This window comes from Xiphophorus hellerii, chromosome 13 (genome assembly GCF_003331165.1).
Source record: "Xiphophorus hellerii strain 12219 chromosome 13, Xiphophorus_hellerii-4.1, whole genome shotgun sequence".
NCBI classification, from domain to species: Eukaryota; Metazoa; Chordata; class Actinopteri; order Cyprinodontiformes; family Poeciliidae; genus Xiphophorus; species Xiphophorus hellerii.
In genome coordinates this window covers 12,912,278-12,931,142 of record NC_045684.1, presented here as the reverse complement: position 1 = coordinate 12,931,142, position 18,865 = coordinate 12,912,278, and the positions used below count along the sequence as shown (strand labels likewise).

Below are 18,865 nucleotides of genomic sequence, written 5' to 3'. Positions count from 1 at the left end.
TGTGCAGGTCTGGGTATTGGAAGGTAATGGATGAGTTTACCAGTGAAGTTTGAGACAAGACTGTCATCAAACGTACAACAGTATGCCAAAATTAGCCAAGGAAATATATGAGGAAATAACTTTAAAAGTTATTTTAGGTTATGAAAGACTTGGGCAAGATAAGTCTGTAACCTGTTGCTCTTTGAGCCGACCATAATGGCTCTTAATAACTTTGGCTAAGAAATCATAGAACCAGCTAATGTTTTACATATAACAAATACAAGATTTCAATGGTTTTTCATTTTATTCTGAAATATTTGTGTTGAATTTCTACAAAGAATGATACTGAGAGTACCAGTATTATACTTCTATGTGTTTTCCTTGTCATTAGGTTTGAATCTATGTGCTTTTTAAAATAATTTTTCCAACCCAGAGGGGAAAAAAAACCATCCATCCTGGAGATAAAATTACATTTTTTTTTTAAAATTATAACAACTTTCCTAATGTAGATATTGATCTAAATTTCTATATTTTTCCCCCTAAAAAGTCATGTGATATTTGTGGCTCTAAACAAGATTTTTTTTTTTGGCCTGGCCTGATGAGTGCAAACTTACTCTAAGTAAGACCTCTGGACTAAGGCATAGTTTTGTGGATTCAGTCAGTGTATTTCGCCTCTCTCATTCTTTTCCTTTGTTTTGTTCTTTGAACTCTTGTGTGAGGTTAAATAGAAAGGTAAACTATGATATTGTCAGAAGATAAGAGCGTTATCTTGCTTTGTTTTTTCATCAGGGCTGCATACAAAAGGACATGGAAAGGATGGTTTCACAGATAGTATTGGTGTTTGTATTGATTAGCATAAATGTATGTATCAGGTTCTTAATAGTCTGAATTTATGTCTGTTTTACCAGCTGACAACAAGTTGGTTTTTATTTTTATTTTTTTTCATACTTAAGGCATAAATTTGGTTTAAAATCAGTAAATAAATAATAAAAAAAACATTTGGCTTTAAAAAAAACATGTGCTTCTGGGTGCAGTTTCCTCGATCAAAGTAGTAGTTTTGAATCCAACAAAAAGATGAAGGGATTACATAGCTATCCTTATTTATCCATCAAAACCAAAATGTTCCCCACCATTATCTGATTTATACTAAAGTCAAAACAGAGAACATGTGATGCATTTGCAGACTGACAGAAGTAGGAGTTTTTAGTTTTGATGCATTTAATAACGGTAAAGTGTCATATTTCTCAGCGTTTGACCAACACATCAATTCTTTGACGCTTTTAAGGTTGGCCCAGTCAGATTAAAATGTTATCCTTCCTTTGGTGTTTTTTATGCTATTTAATGCGTCTTTGTCCTACAATATTTCTTTGTTAGATTATTTTCTTACCTAGACCTAATCTGAGCCACAGTTTTTGTCTTTGTGTGTGTGTTTATTTCTTTAATTTCCTACATTAATGTACAAGTTAGCTATCAAAAATACTTTGAATTATTTTTCTTTTTAGTTGCTCTCTTGATAGTACGGTAATTTATTTTGAGTGAGCTGAGCGAATCGAACCAGATGTTGTTTTTTTAATATATATACTTTAACTGACCTAAAAATCTGCTTTAAACATTAAATTTCCTTCAGGTTGGACTTTTTTTTAATTTTTACTGCCAGCTGATGCAGTCGATTTAATTGGGACATGTTCGTACCTTGGCTGCTATTAACCATCTGTTCTTCTGAAGAAGCACACAAACGCAATAGAGGTGCACCTGTCTCTGAAGGTGCATGACGTCTGCTGTGTGTCATATGGTAGCAGGGGCGTTTTATAGGCAGGAGATGAGGCGCTAGTATGGAATGAAACTGATCTGTGGCAGACGGTCCATTCAGGTCTGTGGCCGCTGCCGACTGCTGCTCATGTTCTAAGTAGCCAACGTCTAGATGAAATGGTGGAAAAAGCAGCTTTATGTTTGACGTTGTACTCAGGACATTATAGATAAAAATATAATTATTTGCTATTTTTAAGTTTTTATTTTTTAAAATGTATATGCAGATCATCATTGTTTTTATTACCAGTTTATGTAGTTCACCCGTGCAAATCAGAGTAGTTGTGATAGCGGCACTTTATCTATCTTTATCTTAATATCTATGTTTCGAACACGCTCTGCTTCAGCACAGTTCTGGAAGGAAATTTCCTCAAGCCAAATAAGGTTACTGACCTGAAATTGACCCTTGACCCTTGAATTGCTGTCTTTGTTACAGTGGATGAGCAAGATAAACACATAATGTCAGTTTTGCAAAAATTCCCTGTTATATTTAGAATTATAGGGTCCAATTTGACGCAATCTGAGAAATATAACTACTCTGATGTATTACATAAGCTCAATATATTGAAGACTGTCTCATTCAACAGAAAGTGGTGTTTTTTTCTTGTTTGTATTATTTTTTTGCACATTAAAGTTCTGCTTAGGGATTGGTTATGTGCTTTCCTTCAAAGCAGGATCAGATTATGACATCCAGCATAACAGTGATCTGCATTGGCTGGAATAAATGTTGGACATTCCTCAAATCTATGTCATGACGTATGATGTAGTGATCAGTTATTTATCAGGGTTTCCCCAGAAAATCTGCTAATCCCTGTAGTAGGGTTGCTAGTGCAGTCCAGCGTGTTTTTATGTTTGAATTTTTTTAACTTTTAAAATTTTGTTAAAGGTGCACGAGCAGACATCATAATTTGGAAACACCTGTCGTGCCCAGTTAAATGTGTCAACTATAAACCTAGCTTAATCAGTCTTTACTGTTACTAATGTATAAAACAAGCCTGGTAGGAGGACGAGTAAAGCCTGGTGGCCTGCCAGGCTTTTAATACACTGACTTGGGCTTTATTATAATTTATAATGAATTGTTTTCTTACATATTTTTAATAACTTTTTTGATCCAAAATAAATTACTGTGTATTCCTAAATTTGACAGAAAACAATTCTTTGATAAACTGACATTGTAAAACGGAAAAACGTATATTTCTTACATTTTATATGAGATGTAAACCAGTAAATATATTAATGTGTCCTGAAGAAGTTGGTTTTGGATAATATATTTTCTGATGTGAAGCTTGAAATACAGCTCTGGAAAAATTTACATACCACTTAAAATGATCAGTTTCTCTGATTTTACTCTTTATAGGTATATGTTTGAGTAAAGTGAACATTGTTACTTTATCCTGTGAACTAATGACAAAATGTTTCTAAAATTCCAAGCAAAAATTTAGTATTTATTTGCAGAAAATGAGAAATGGTCTAAATAATGAAAAAAATACAGTGCTTTCAGACCTCAAATAATGCAAAGAAAACAAGTTAATATTCATTTAGAAACAACAAAACTAATGTTTTAACTCAGGAAGAGTTCAGGAATCAATGTTTTGTGGAATAACCAGGAGGTTTTCAATAGGTTTCAGTGCAGTCGTCTCTTAAGTTTTTCCAGAGCTGTATATCTATTACTGAGAATAAAATTACTGTTATTTGAAGAAAAATTGTAGTAAGCTGACCAAAATGGGAATGACAAGTTGGCTGCAGTAACAAATGTCAAAGATTTCCAGTCTGGAAAGCATGACTGTGTGTTTTCACGGATAAATGACATGCTGTAGTTTAAAAAAGCAATCCCTTTAATTGGGATTAGCACCTGTTGCAGTACGAGGCCTGTGTTGGGTCATATGGACACGAGGAGGGAGGACTCATTGGTAGCAGAGCAGGAGGCATATTTGGGCCGTAAAATGTTTCGTTTGACCATCACCAAACTGTGTCGATTCAGAGTAAGTTTATATCTTGTTTATTTTTTGCTAAAAGTATTGTTTGGTGGAGTTTCTTGGAAAGAAAGGCGTGGATCCTGACCAAACAAATGGGTCAGACAAGCTTCTTGACAGCGGAAACAATATAGTAAAAATGAAAAGAAAAAAAAAAAGCTTTTACATTTCTTTCTTTTGACTTCCTCTCGCTGCAGTTGGCTGAGTACCGTCAGAGAAAAGCTCATGCGGACTCCCAAAAGAAGCAGAAGAAGAAGAAGAAAAAGAAGCCGACCGAGGATTCGGAGGCAGAATCGCAGGGAAGGGTGGAGGTCGAGCCTGATCAGTTTGAGGGTGGAGAAGGAGAACGAGAGGTCAAGGGTGAAAGACGAGATGAAGGGAGTGAGGAAACACCCACCACAGAGTTCACCTTCACCAAGACGCTGAAGAGCGGAGAGACGGTCAGGCATGACCAGACCTACAAGATAGAGGTGCACACATTTATTTCATGCAGTACTCAACACATTAATGCTCACTTTCTATGCTTAACTTTGAAGTGCCAACTGTTATTTTTATAAAATTATCAATCTTTTTAGGTTTGTTTTGCAAGGTTTTCATTCTCTTAAGCATTTTCATTTTATGTTGCAACCAAACTTTAATGCATCTTAATAGAACTTTATATGGAAGACCAAAGTTAAGTAACACATAATTTGGAAGTTAATCAGAAAAGTATGTATAGTTTTCAAATAACTTTAATGAAAGAAGTCTTAAAAGTGTGCCATGAATTTATATTTTACATTTTTAAAACTAATATTGTAACATAGTCCTGTTAGAATGGCACAGTCAAAGTCCAGGCCCAAGTCTAATTGAACATGTTTGGCAAGACTTGAACATTTATGTTTACAAATGATTGCACTTGAACAGCTCCAAATAGAAACGTGCAAAAAAAAAAGTGTTTAGATGTACAAAACTGGTGGAGATTGTTGTTTTTATGAGGTATTTATTCAGGGAGGTTGAATATAAATGCACACCACACTTTTCAGATTCTTTTTTCCTTGGGGGAAAAAAAAATTGAAAACTCATGTATGATCATTTTCGATCCACTTCCTAATAATGCAATACTTTATGTTGGTCTAACAATAAATGCCAAAGAAACATAAAGTTTGTGGTTGTAACATTTCAAAAATACGAAAGCATCTTCCTTTCCAAGAGACGTATTTGAACAAATCGGTCTACTCTGTTTTAATATGACTTGTTGGCTTTTTTAATGTAATTTTGGCACAACTCCAGTTATTTTTGTAAGTACAAAATTGGCAAAAGATTTTGTTCCTCCTTCATCAACTTGATGCTTTGCTGGGAGCGGTGAAGATTTTATGCCATTGCTCAAATCATATCACAGCAGTCAACACAGGCTCTCTTTCACAATCATTATAAAATTTGAAAAAATTAGAAAGCCTAAGAATTTTTTAGACTAACAAAGTAATGTAAATGGCTTATAATAGTTTTCCAACACTTTTGGATGAAAATAGGCCGTGATTGTTAAATAAAAAGTCACGGATTACCTGAAAATAAAAGTATTTCTCATAAGTTTCACAATGTCAAATACTGTAAATTAGATTTTTTACACAAAAAATTTGAAATAATTATTGAAATAATAAACTATTTTAGTAACTGATTAATTATTAACTGGAGTTTGCTGAAAAAACAACATATTTAGAATAGTAATTAAGCACAAAAATAAACATACATTTAGCATTAGGGTCATTAACCACTTGTCTGTAAATATTTTAGCCAAAACTCCTCAGTTTTAGCTTCACCCGATTCAAATTTACCAAAAGAGTGCTATGCTATTGCATTTTAGGCAATAAAATGTTTTTCTCATTTTAAATTATTAATGTGAATGTTTTTCTAATATTGTATAAAAAAGTTACATAAAAAATCTGTAGGATGCACCATTTTTTTTATTATTTAGTAATTAATTACTAAAATAATTGTAAAAGAAACCAACCTTTGGCTAAAAATTACAGAAATGTTAAAGTTGTTTGTTTGGCTGCTTGGTCAAAAGATGTGGGCGGGAAACAAAGTCAGCAACTCTCTATAGGATAAATATGAGTATGCATGTGTTGGCGGGTTGTTTAGGAGAAAGCAGCAGTTTCGTTTTTCTCATAGGATCCTGGTGTGTAAATTCACTTCTTTTTGTCTCTTTATTTGTCCTTTCTGTACAACAACCACATTAATAGCTAAAAATTAATCAAAACGCACATTAAAGCATGTATTTTTCATGTTTAAATGCATGTCGATGACGCTGATTTAAAAGAAAGTTGTGGTTTTTGTGGGATGCCATTGTTTTCTTTATGTTACCACATTCTCAGTATTAATGCATTCTGCTGGTTTTACATAACCAGCTCCTGCTATTCATTAAATCACCATACAGCACAGTCATTCCAACCTTTCTTTAGAGAAAAGAGGATTGAAACAACAGCATCTAGACATTGAATCCAGGCTTTTCTGATAGATAAATTACCACTGATTACATCTCATCAGAAATCCACGTAGAAAGGTTTAAAAACATGCAGAGCTGAGAGCTCTTGTACAATTTGTTCCATCTTTCAAGCCCTCTCCGTCTCTTTTGCTCGGCCCTGTGTTGCCACTCTTCTCCATGAACCCACAAAACTACTTGGCTGCCATGGAGACAGACAATTGCCTTTAAACTTGTTGGGATGTGTCAGTCTGTGTGACAGATTTCTATGGCCTTGCAGTGGATTTCAGAAGATCTAAAGGTTGATAGAGTGTATTATTATCTACACAGATCTTCTGGGTTTTTATTTTTTTATTATTTTTATGGGCAAATTATAAATTACTGCTGCCTGAATGAGATCTGTTCTGCATCACAAGTAAATCAAGCCAGTTTTATCCTTGGACAGTTTTCTGCTCTTGGTCATTAAAGTGAAGACATATTCTTAAATTAACTCAACATTTTGCTCTTGAGCAACAAAAGGAAAATGCAACAAAATCCATCTTTTGAAAGCTAATTCAAGGTAACTATGTTTTACCTCAAGGACGTCTTTCTGAATTGTTTTCACATATCACTGAAAAGTCTGTTTGTTTCTGTAATTTATAAAAAAAAAGTGAAACATAAGTGTTTTTATAAATTTATTAAACAAAGTATTACATTTCAAGTGGTTTATTTCCATTAATTTTGATGATTATGGCTTACAGCAAAAGAGAACCAATAATTCAGAATATTAGATAGGACCAATTTAAAAATTTATTTCAGAATCCTTTAAGACTGAGGTTATACTCGAATATATCGCAAATATTATCAGTATGGACAGCATTTATGTCAGAGTCCAGCAATAGTTGTCGGATATTTTTTGAGTTCTTATGTGTTATCTTTTATACTGATAAATATTTAACCTGCAGGACAAATTATCTGACTTCACTGTAAAACATTTGAGGGTGTTTTAATTTGAAAATGAAAGTCCACTTTTGAAAATGCAATTTAAGTCAACAGGAAAGTTTCTGTGGTTTTAACTCGGAAATTAAAGTTCATGAAGTTGATTTAACAAGAGATAAGTTGTCTAAACATTGTTTTTAAGTTCATTAATCTTGAATTGTGAGTTTTAACTTAATGCTGTAATTTAAACCAAATAATTATGTAGGAAAAAAAACTCCCTCACTTAGTTAAACAGCCACATTTCTCTATTATTTTACTCACAATATCAAGTTAAAATAACTACTTATTTTACTTTAGAATAATTTAAATTCTTGTTTAAAATGGCAAATTTTCTGATCTGATAATGAATTTAATTAAATTCTGCTCAAAAACATTTAGTGTGAACAGAACATTATCCACAAGCTTCAAAAACCTAAAATAAATAAAATAAAACACAAGTCAGATCAATGTGACACACTTCCATCTCAGGATACAAAAACATGCCGCTAAGCATTCTGGGAAATAGTTCCCACTCCTGTCTTTTCCTTCTTTCAGTTTTAAGTGCTAACCTAAAAACTCTAGTTTATTCAACTTAACTTACTTCTGTAAGTTTATCTTTCACAAATTCACGCATTCAGGTTCAAAATCTAAAACTCTGAATTTATTTGACTTAAAGAGTTAATGATAGTAGACACAACGAAATGTGGCTCAAATGTTTTACAGTGTGGACACAAATGACAAAAATGCTCCATAGATCAGAAACAGAGGAAAGAATAAAACAGGCATATATCGCACCTGATATCAACATTGTCTTGGAGACATATTTTACACTGCACTTTTACCTTCCACTCAACTTTCCTTGAATATGCTTGAATAACCAGCTTCTTTGGCAGTAATCTTTTGTGAGTTATCTTCCTTTTGGAGAGTCTCCGTGACTTCTTCCTGGGCAAGTGATCAGATTAATTAACAATTCTTTATTTATTTATCTTCTATAATACTTTTTGGAGAAATCAAATTTGTGTTTCTCATTAGCTGTAAGCCTCAAAATTAACAGAAAGAAATGCTTTAAATAAATCACGGTTTGTTTAATCAGTCTGGCTGTTGACGTTTTGAAATTAATTACTAAAATAAATAACTTTTTCAAATAGTAGTGATAGGGTAAGCAATTTATAATACTGTTTTGGTAAATTATTGGTTTGTAAAATAGCGTTTTTTTTGTTTCCTTTTTTTGTGATGTAAATTTACCAAAATAAAGCAGCCACTGCTGTCTTTTTGCCTCAACCTATTTTATTAACTTGCCTCATTCCTGACATACTGTAGGTCTTCATTTTTTAATTATTTGTTATTTTATTTAATTTGATGTGTGTGTTTGGTTTTTCTCCTGCAGCCTGAAAGCGAAGTTTCCACCACAGCGGAAGATTATTCCTCAGAGGTGAGTTAATATTTCCTATAAATATAAATGATATTTATATCATTTATAAATATCGTAAGGAACACCTTACGATATTTATCGTAAGGTGTTCCTTACGATAAATAACTTTTTTTATTATACCAGGTTATCTCTGCTTTAAAATGAGTAAAACCTTCCTTTAGAAAGACTAAATCAATAGCTAAAACCTTTAGGGTTATTATTTTAATGTAGTTTTAGTTTCTAAATTCAACATTTCACTACAATTATCTCCAGTTATGTAACATTAACACTTATTAAACTGTTTTTGACTCCAAAATAGCTGCTCAAAGGTGTTTTCCTGACATGATGCAGGCTTTTGTTTTGCAGCCTCCCAGATCTTAGTGTTTAACGCAGCACATTATGAATTAACAGGTAAATGGCTGCCTCCATGAGATGACAGAGAGCCTAATGATGCCTTCACAGGATTTTATCTGGGTACAATAATCTGATCAAGCAGCTCTGCTTTGGCTTCGCTAACAAACCAAATGCTTAACGTCTTCTGCAAGATTCTCACTAACCACGTCTGCTTTATACTCTTTACACATTTAGTATTTTCCGTCTTGTTCTGTCGGTGGTGAAGAAATATTATTGTTTTTAAAAAGCCAAAATGCTCCAGAAGGTCAGGATGGAAAAGGGCTTTGTGACATTGCAGAAGTGTGAATTATCTGTGAAAGCTGCTGGAGGAAAGTAATGAGGGACAGTGTCTGCTTTGAGGAGAGAAAACAGAAAGTTTTGTAAAAGCAGACGCTTTCCGTGGACCCACTGCTAAGACAGATGGATTTATAGACATTAGAGCAAAATCATTTTCGTTTTGGGCCAAATCAAGATCATTAATGCTCTTAAAGGGCCAGTTGCTCCAGAATGTATTGATAAAACCTGTTCACAAACTGTTAAAATATCAATTAATTGTTCAAATTAAATAATATTGAAAAGACCCTCCAGGATTTTACATTAGTTTTGTGATTTTTTTGCAATAAAAATCAATGTGTTTGTGGGACTAATTTGGAAATATTTGCAATATTTGCACTTATTCATGAGGATAAATGCGACTTTTTATAACTCGCTGTATAGATCATGGACTATAATCTGACATTAGTTAAAGCTGAGGCAGCTGCCTAGTAAAAGTAAGAAAGTTTTTGAAAATTTTTGAGAAAAATATGCAATAAACTCCCAATTATGTATTAATCTAAAAAAGTACTGGGATTTGTTGATTTTGAGTGAATTTCCACAATAATTCTCAAGAAACTGGAGGGACTGATTGATATAATTTGGCAGTAAACAGAAAAATTGCATTGATTTGATTGATGAAATAATATTTAAGCTCACTTAGTGTTTACTCTAGAATTTAGAGGGTCACATGAAAAGCTACGGCAGGCCTTGAGTTTGACACGTGCGTTAGGGAGTGTTTTAGGGTGAAACACGGGTATTTACATTAAGATATTTTTTATCTCCCAAAAAAGAAGAAAATTATTATTTTTTCCCTTGCAGATAAAAAACACCCAGCAGTTATTCTGCTAAATTTAAAAGTTTTAATAACCACAAATGTAAAGCACATAAAACAAAGCATAACAGCTTCATATCTAAAACTAGACATTAAAAATGCAGTTTTTCCTGCTTAATGCGCTTTAAACTTTTTAATTCCTTCCTTAATAAATTATCAAACAGCATGCTTTGCAGAAGTGTTTTCACTTGGACTTCATATTTTTGTCAGGTTCTAGTCACAAACTAAGTAGCAAGAAATTACTCAAGTAAGAGTAAAAAAGTATCTGGTAAAAACTTGTCTACTCAAGTATTGAGTAACTGATCAAATTATCAATCATTTAATATTTAAAAATTACGTCATCAGGTAGATCAAAATGTAAAGTTAAGTGGAAATTTAGGTATTTTAAGAACCAACATGACAATAATTAATAAAAGTTACAAAAAATAAAAGAAAATCTTTCCAAGTCGGTTTCTTTCAATAAAAAAACTTATGAAACTTTAACAAAAACTGCAGGTTTGTGTCTGGTGAATTTTTGGTTAAAACATATTTGTTTTTTATTCAGTGGGTAGAAAATCCAGTCATTTTACTCAAGTAAGAGTAGAGATACTTCATAATAACATTACTCAAGAAAAATAAAAAGTATAGAGTAGTAAAAGTACTCTTAAAAGTATTTTTTTTCCCAAAAAAGTTACTCAAGTAAATGTAATTGAGCAAAAGCAACTAGTTCTTACCCAGCTCTGAAAACATGACCCATATATGCCAAACTCTAACTTTGGGTTCTTCTAACAAAACTGCTTCTGCTCTTTGGTTGTGGCTACGTTCTTAGATAATTCTCTAGTCATGAAACCTTTTCAGTGACTCTTTTAAAAGCCGTGTAAGCTCTGATGTTGTTTCTGCGCAGGATGAAGTGGAGGCCCTGCAGCCGACAGAGGGACGGACGGTGCAGAACATGGAGGACGCTCTCGCGGTCAAGAATCAAGCTCTGGAGGAGTTGAGTCGAGAGCTGGAGGAAATGAGGTCGGCGTTCGGCGCCGATGGTGTGCAGCAGGTAAATGTTTCTGCTGTTCTGGGTTTGATTTACAGCATTTTATCCTGAACGCTTGAAAGACGACACTACGTGTAAATGCATGTTGACCTCCTCCTTTGAATTATTATTATGCAAAAGGATTATGTGTCCATTCATTTTTTTTTTTTTTGGCTTTCAGAAAACCTCAGATTTGGTTTCTTCTTGCTGCATCATTTATTCATTCAATTGTAAAAAAAAATAACAATTAAGGATTTTCACTGGGAGTAAATAGTAAAGGATGGGATTGTTATATTAAGCATGAAATCAATCGCATGACAAATTAAAACAAACTCAATAATTTCCATTTGGATGACTAATCATGTCTCTTTAATCTCTTTCTACCAAAAACTGGATGCTTTGGTTTTAACCAGCCCTTTTTTTGAAGGACAATTTTGTTTAGAGAGACTTCATTATTCATTTTATGTTATGTTTCTGTTGTTTTACTTATTTATCTTGGATATTTAAAATGTTTTCCAGTTCCAGTGTTAAATGTTCATGAGAATTTAAAGTTTATTGATGTTTTAGAATGCATTCTTGCATTATTATGCCATTATTACCATTATATTACTTGAAAATGGTCCAAGAAGAACAATATTATCTTTTATTGCAACAACTTCTGGGACAAATTATCATCAGCAAAACTTGTGAAAAATTTGAAATGACAAATTGACAGGCTGAGTAAGAGATTTTCTAAGTTTTTTTTCTAAATTGTTCTTCAATTAGCAGAAAGAGAGAAATTCGTGACATCTACAGTTTGTACTGTATGTTTTCATTTTGTAGCTCTTTTGTGATTTGCTGAAATGCTAATGTATTTGTTAAACTGGTAACCCTTAGTATTATTTCTAGTCAATGTTTTGTCAAGTTGCTCATGTGGAAAAAAGAGAAAATCAGCAGAATATATGCCAACATTTTATCAGATTAATAATCAGAATAATTGATGACTAAAATGATTATTACTTGCGGCCCTAATTCTATTGTAACAAAACAATATAATGGGTTTTTGTAGTTTTAGATTAATCAAAACTGTTCTGTTTACAGTAAGGAACTGTGCCGATTCTAGTTACAGGAAGAAACAGTAACTCTTTCTTACTGTTTTATTAAATTGCTCCCTTTTTTTCCTGTGGTCTTTGTAATTGTCATGATGGCTTGCATTAAAACCCACTCTGAATGTGCAGCTGCAGGACTTTGAAGCCGCTCTGAAGCAGCGGGACGGGATCATCACCCAGCTCACGTCCAACCTGCAGCAGGCTCGTGAGGAGAAGGACGAAATCACAAAAGAGTTTCTGGCGCTGACGGAGCAAAGCCAGAAACTTCAGCTCCAGTTCCAACAGGTAGGAAATGCTTTATTTTGTTTTTAATTTCTCTAATTAGATGTCATTTTTTTCTACTTTCACTATGGCATAAAAATGTGTTCTCAAAAACCAAAGAAGAAGCAGCAGAGGACATCAAATCAGTCATATATTTGTGTTGAAATCATTTTTTAAATTTCTGCCAAGTTGGGGAAAACACATTAGATTGCTCCTTTAGTAAATATTTAATGTTTAAATATTACAAAATATCTTTCATTAAAGCAAACTGGGTGGAATTGGTTTTCTGTTTTCAACATAATAATTGATAATAAAACAGTTCTTATGCCATTTTCTGTACATTAGCTGCAGGCCGGCGAGGCGCTGAGGAACACCAGCCACAGCAGCACCGCAGCAGATCTCCTACAGGCCAGGCAGCAGCTTGTTCAGTACCAGCAGCAGCTGGAGGAGATGAGCGCGGAGGTCAAAGGGCACCGGGAGACGAGCGGCAAACAGCTGCAGCTCATCAACCACCTCCAGCAGAAGCTCAGCGAGGTGGAGCTGGTGAGGACCGCCACACTCTTAACGCCGGCAGATTTGCAGCGACTAGCTTGTGTGTGAATCTGAACCTGGATGTCTCTTCAGTCAGGGAGAAGATCGGAGGAATCGTTTGCAGAAAGGATAAAGGCAAAGGAGCTGCTGATCACCGAACAAGAAAAGGTTATTCTGAGTTGGGAGCAGTCGCGAAGACAAGTGGAGGAAGAGTTTGCACAAACGATAGAAGATAAAAATCAGTTAATTTCACAACAAACTGCAACAATCACTAAACATGAGCAGTCATTGATGCTGCTCAGGCAGGAAGTCGTTCATGCAGGAAGGACTAGAGATGAGAAAATCATTCAGGACTCTGATGACAAAGACATAATTATTGCAGAGAAGGAGAGGGTCATTTCTGAACGCGACTCTGATCTTATCCGGTTGAAAGACGAGCTGGAAAACTCCGAAAAACATCTGCACGAGCTTTGGCTGCAAGTCTCTTTAAAGGAATCTGAGCTTGAAAAATGCCTGACTGAGTTAGGAAGCACAAAATCTGAATTAATAACCTGCAAAAGTGAAATGGAGAGTTACAAATTGGAGCTGGAGAAGGAACAAAAGGAGTTAGAAAGCTGTAAAGGAGAGCTTGCGAACTCCAGACATAGAGAACGGATGTCATCCAGTGAAATCATGCAGCTCATGGGAACAGTAGAAGATCTGCAGAAACGCTGTCACCAGGGGAGCGTGTCGGAGACCGACGCCTTCCAAAAAATGCAGGAAGAGACTGCAAGGAAGCTGGAACTTCTCAGGGCAGAGCTGGATGAAATGTACGGTCAGCAGATCGTCCAGATGAAGCAGGAGCTCTACCTGCAGAATGCAGCCAGAATGCAGCAGATGACTGAGCAACATCAGGCTGAGATCGAGCTCCTAAAAGCACAACATCAAAGTTCAAATCTCAGCAAAGGAGAGGTCGAAGCTCTGAACGGCAGAATCAGAGAGCTACAATTTATTTTACAGCAATCTGAAGCGACGTACGATGAAACCAGACGGGAGCTGAGTCAAGTTGCACAAGAGAAGTCGAAGTTGCAGTCCAAGGTTGAGAGTCTTGTTGGTGATCTAAATGCTGCTAGACATCAAGTGGAGCAGGTCTCCACCAGGCTAGCGTCTCAGGAAACTACCCAGCAGCTCCAGGAGACCATCCAGGCTCTGAGGGACGAGCTGTCAGCTGCTCAGGAAGCCGCTGTTGAAGCAGAAACCAAACACGAATCCGAAATCACCAACTATAAGATCAAACTGGAGATGCTCGAACGGGAAAAAGACGCCGTCCTGGACCGGATGGCGGAGTCGCAGGAAGCGGAGCTGGAGCGCCTCCGGACGCAGCTCCTGTTCAGCCACGAGGAGGAGCTGATGAACCTCCGAGAGGACCTGCAGAGGGAGAGCTTCCTGAACGCGGAGAACCTGCTCAACGAAGCCGCCGTCCGGCACGAGAAGGCTTTGGATGAGCTGCGTGTCGGTCACGCTCAGCAGCTGGAGTTGTTACAGAAAGAGAAGACGAGTTACACTGCAGAGAGGAACGACCTTCTGCGAAAGATTCACGGGCTGGAGGAAGATCTGAAGCTGGCTTTGCAAAGCTCCAAAACGGAGGAGCTGGTTCTGCAGCTCCAGGAGCTTCAGGTTGAACTCAAGGAACTTCGAAAAGGCGCCCAAGATCGAGTTAGGATGCAAAATCAAATCCAGTCTTTACTGAAACAGACAGAGGTTCTGGAAAACCAGAAAAAGGAAAAAGAACAGAAACTAAAGGAGCATGAGGATCAAAAGGAGACATTGTTTCAGTCTAATAAAGCTTTAAGAGACAAGATAGAGACGCTAACGGCACAGAACAATCAGTTCCAGCGACAGGTGGACGAGCTTCGCGAGGACATTGAGAAGCAGAAGAGCACTTTCTCTTTTGCAGAGAAGAACTTTGAGGTGAACTTCCAGGAGCTCAAAGAAGAGTACTCGAGTCTGGCAGAGGCGAAGACGCAGCTGGAGGAGAGGACACTCAGAGAGACGCTCGAATTTGAGGCGAAGATCGCACACCTTCAGTCAGACATCCGAGAGCTGGAGAAGCGGAGCAGCGACGTGAAAATGGAGCGCGATCTGATGGAGAAGCTTAATGTTACTTTGAATGAGAAGAAGAGCCAAGCTGATCGGCTTTCTGAAGTTACAGAGCGACTGATGGTTACTGAGACCAGAGTCAGGCAGCTGGATGAAGATTTGATCAAAGCCAGGCAGAAAAATTCAGAGGTCATCGCCAAAAATGAAAGCCTCTTAAAGGAACTGGAGAAAGCACAGGAGATTAGGAGCAAACAGAAAAAACTCCTTCATGAGAAAGAGCAAACTGTTGAGGCAGTTTCTCCTTCAGAGGATCATCGCCGTCAGATTCAGTCGCTACAGCAGGAGATCAAAGCTCTGACGGCTCGTTTAGGTGCAGCCGAAGCAGAGAGAGACGGCGCTCTGCGCACTCTGGAGCTCCACAGGCTCTCGCACACTCCGTCTCCGGCGGCGGCGCACTCCTCTGGGGAGGGACCCGTTGAGGGGCGAACCTCCCCGCACAAGCCGGCGTCCTCGGGGTCAAGCAGGCGCAAAAGGCGGCAGAGGTCGAAGCAGGAGCGCAGAGCCGGCTCGGCGGCTTCAGAGGAGCAACAGAGGGAGGAGGAAGAACGAGCGAAAAGTGCTGCAGAGGAGGAGATGTTGCCTCAGACGCAGAGCCGAGTTATGTCATGTTCACCGGAGAGCGCCGGTAAGGAGGACTCCGCCGCCGGGTACCAGGGAGACGGAGGCAGAGACTACATCAACACAGCGGTGAGCACTCACATGTTTCTGCTCTTTTCTTTTGCTCTTTGAAGTCTGAACAAATGAAGCATCCGTGGAAACCGCGTCACTTTGAATTCATTTAGTTTAGAGCTTTGTTAGATGTCTGAAGAGTGAATTCAAAGCCAGATCAGGTGTTGATTATTTTTTTTATTTCTCTTTTTCTGAGGAGAATATGACTGGAGCGGTTCAGCTCTGACAGATTTCCTCTCTAGTGAGCAACAGTGTTGATTGCAAATTGCCTTGGAGTCTGAAGGCTTGCTTTGAAAGGCAGCGTTTAGCAAGACCGCTGCCTTCAAAGATGCATTTTTACATTTCTGCAGCCAGAAAAGCCTCACACACGACAGCCTGCATATAAAATTCCTGTGAGGACTCGACATGAAAAAGACCTCTGTACTGTTTCTTTTATTTATTTATTTCTTTTGCTCGGCTTGTTCTTGCTGCGCACCATTAAACTCAATAACAGCTGAGAACAGATAAACAAGTCTGTTTACAGCTTTGAATTTGCCATTGTGTAGAAATGTGTACATTCTAGTTTCTTTCCATCCTGCAGGGAGTGAAGGGTTTGAGGTGAGAAGCCATTTTAACCCAGTCACTTTCTGTCCGTGTCACCTCCAGCTGTGCCACAAACACACACAAAGCAAAAGACTGTGTACAATGTTTGTCTGCCATCTCACATCTGTGCTTCGTGATGCTTTAGTCACCTCCTGGGTTGGAAAAACCATCCCTGCAACTGGATATAACTTTCCTGCCCAAAAGCTGCTTTGTTTTTGGATGCCATTAAAAAGTCTTTAAAATTATAATTCATAATTGCTTTAAAACTAGTTTTAGTTTTGATCCTTAATGGGTTAAAGAGGAATTTTAATTAAGGTAGTCAATGTCTGCTCCGTCTCAGGAAGTGATCCATAACGGTGCATTTTATTCTGTCCATCATTGTCTTGTTTTGTCAGAATTTCTTGCTGAGGAGACAGTGCCTTGCTAAAATATTTACTCACTTTAAACTTTTTCACATTTTCTCACGTTGCAATTGAAAACTTTCATCTATTTCACTGGGATTTAATGGGATGGACCAACATAAATGGATGGATAATTATGCAGTTTTTTTTACGAATCTGAAGCATGTGGTGACTACCAGTATTTCTATTAAGTCTCCTATACTCTAATTCCCCTTAAATAAAATTTAGCTCAATAAATTACGTTCAAGAGTAGGGCTGGGTAATTAATCAATAACAACATACACTGTGATAGACATGTGATCAAAATCAGTAGATAAAACGTCCGATAGAATTATCAATAATTTCACTGAACTCCGATAGAGAACCGCATAGCATTCTGGGAGATGTAAGCAGAGGAAAGACTTTAGTCACTAAACTTCTCTTCCAGCAAGATTGGTGGAATCAACTGACTCTCTCACTCTTTGGTTACCTAGCAACCCACTCATTCTTTGGTTACCTAGCAACAACCAGTTGAGTAACTGGCGCAGCAGCATCACTGTGCCTCTTAACTGCTTAGAAATAAAACAACGGTGTGGAGTGAAAACTGTGGATAAAAGGAAAGTTTGGCAGTATTTTAGATATTTTAAATAAAAACTAATAAATAAATCTAAATATAAGAACAGCTGTGCTACAAAATTTTGTCGTACAGTTTACTGTAAAATAACAATAAATCAAATCTAACATTGTGATAGCTTTTTAATTAGCAAAAAGTCCGGCTGTGGGTAAATTCAGTTCTGTGAAGGGCTCAGAGGTTTATTAAAGAACATTAGAAAATAAACAGCATCATGAATACAAAGTACACAGTGAACACATAAGAGGTAAAGCTGTGGAGAAATTTAAAGCAGTGTTTGGTTACAAAATAATTTCAGAAGCTTTTACATCTCACAGAGGATTGTTCAACCCAGAGTATAGCACCAAAGCAAACCCACAAAGACATGGAAGCCCACCTAGTGACCTTTTGCAACTACGTCACTTTCGCCACCACGGACGTCGGAAGTGAAGAGCAACTGAAATTGTTTTCCAAAGTTGTTTTTGCCAGTTTATTCACCGTTTCTACTTGTTCAAGTCGAGCTAATTTGTCAGTGAATGTAACACACCTGGTTGGGGCTCATATACGGCGATATTTATAAAATTTGGAAATAGCTAGCGTAGAAACCGAGCCATACCTCCTCTCTCCTGATGTGTCGATTACCAACTTTGCCTGAATTCACATCTCATGATCTGTATCACCATGTCATAAACGGCGTTTCCCTTTGCGCCGGAGCGGCCCTAAAAACGTACGGAAGACGAGACGCTAACCAGTTTTTTTTCCCGTGCATGCTAGGCTACATGACGGTGCGACACTGTCTCCATGGTTACCAGTGTTTTTAGACTTTATGGTACCTTGTCCATAAAGCAATACTCGATATGTTTCTATATACATACAGTATGTATAAAAAAGAGGCTTAAAGAGATAGAGGAAAACACAGAATCCATAACAGTTTATGAACGTTAATCTTCTTACCTTGTAAAAAAAACGTTGGGTGCAAATCCGCGATTACACCGAGGGCTGCCAGTCATTATGATAACGGCTGCGATCCACCGCCGCCATCTTTCCTCGTTGTTGACTATTTGAAGATTCTAGAATGATTTGTGTTACAACAAGATTTAATTACACCTTTGGAATAAACTAAGTAATTTGGAAATTCAGTTTAATTCAAAGCCAAATTACGTCCTCAGTTGTGTGAAGCTGATGGAGATAAATATCCTAAAAGATTCGCAGCTGTAGTTGAGGCAAAGCAGTGATTCAGATCGAGGACTGAATACAAATGTACACCTCCCCTTTTAGTTTTTTATTTGTTAAAAAAAGAAAAGAAAACCATGTAAAATGCATCTTTCATTTTTCATTATGAGGTGTTTTTTTTGTTTTGTTTTGTTGGCCTGTCATATTAAATCCCATTAAAATACACTAATACAGAGAGAGATGTGAAAAAGCTCAATGGTGATAAATGCTTTGGAAGGTGGTGTATATTTAAGGTTTTTTTC

At 36.8% G+C, this 18,865-nt stretch overlaps 1 protein-coding gene across 8 annotated transcripts in view; it reads left to right on the top strand.

Annotated features, from left to right (window-relative positions):
- The window catches only part of akap9 (A kinase (PRKA) anchor protein 9), a 95,489-nt gene that overhangs the window by 7,176 nt on the left and 69,448 nt on the right, over nt 1-18,865 (top strand). For 7 of the 8 annotated variants that reach the window (XM_032581332.1, XM_032581334.1, XM_032581330.1 and 4 more), the window contains exons 2-8: nt 3,956-4,228; nt 8,561-8,605; nt 8,996-9,058; nt 11,008-11,154; nt 12,348-12,503; nt 12,825-13,022; nt 13,104-15,836. In XM_032581332.1, the coding sequence (XP_032437223.1) occupies nt 3,956-4,228; nt 8,561-8,605; nt 8,996-9,058; nt 11,008-11,154; nt 12,348-12,503; nt 12,825-13,022; nt 13,104-15,836 (3,615 nt within the window). The remainder of the gene's footprint in view (nt 1-3,955; nt 4,229-8,560; nt 8,606-8,995; nt 9,059-11,007; nt 11,155-12,347; nt 12,504-12,824; nt 13,023-13,103; nt 15,837-18,865) is intronic. The other variant, XM_032581333.1, reaches the window with a different exon arrangement.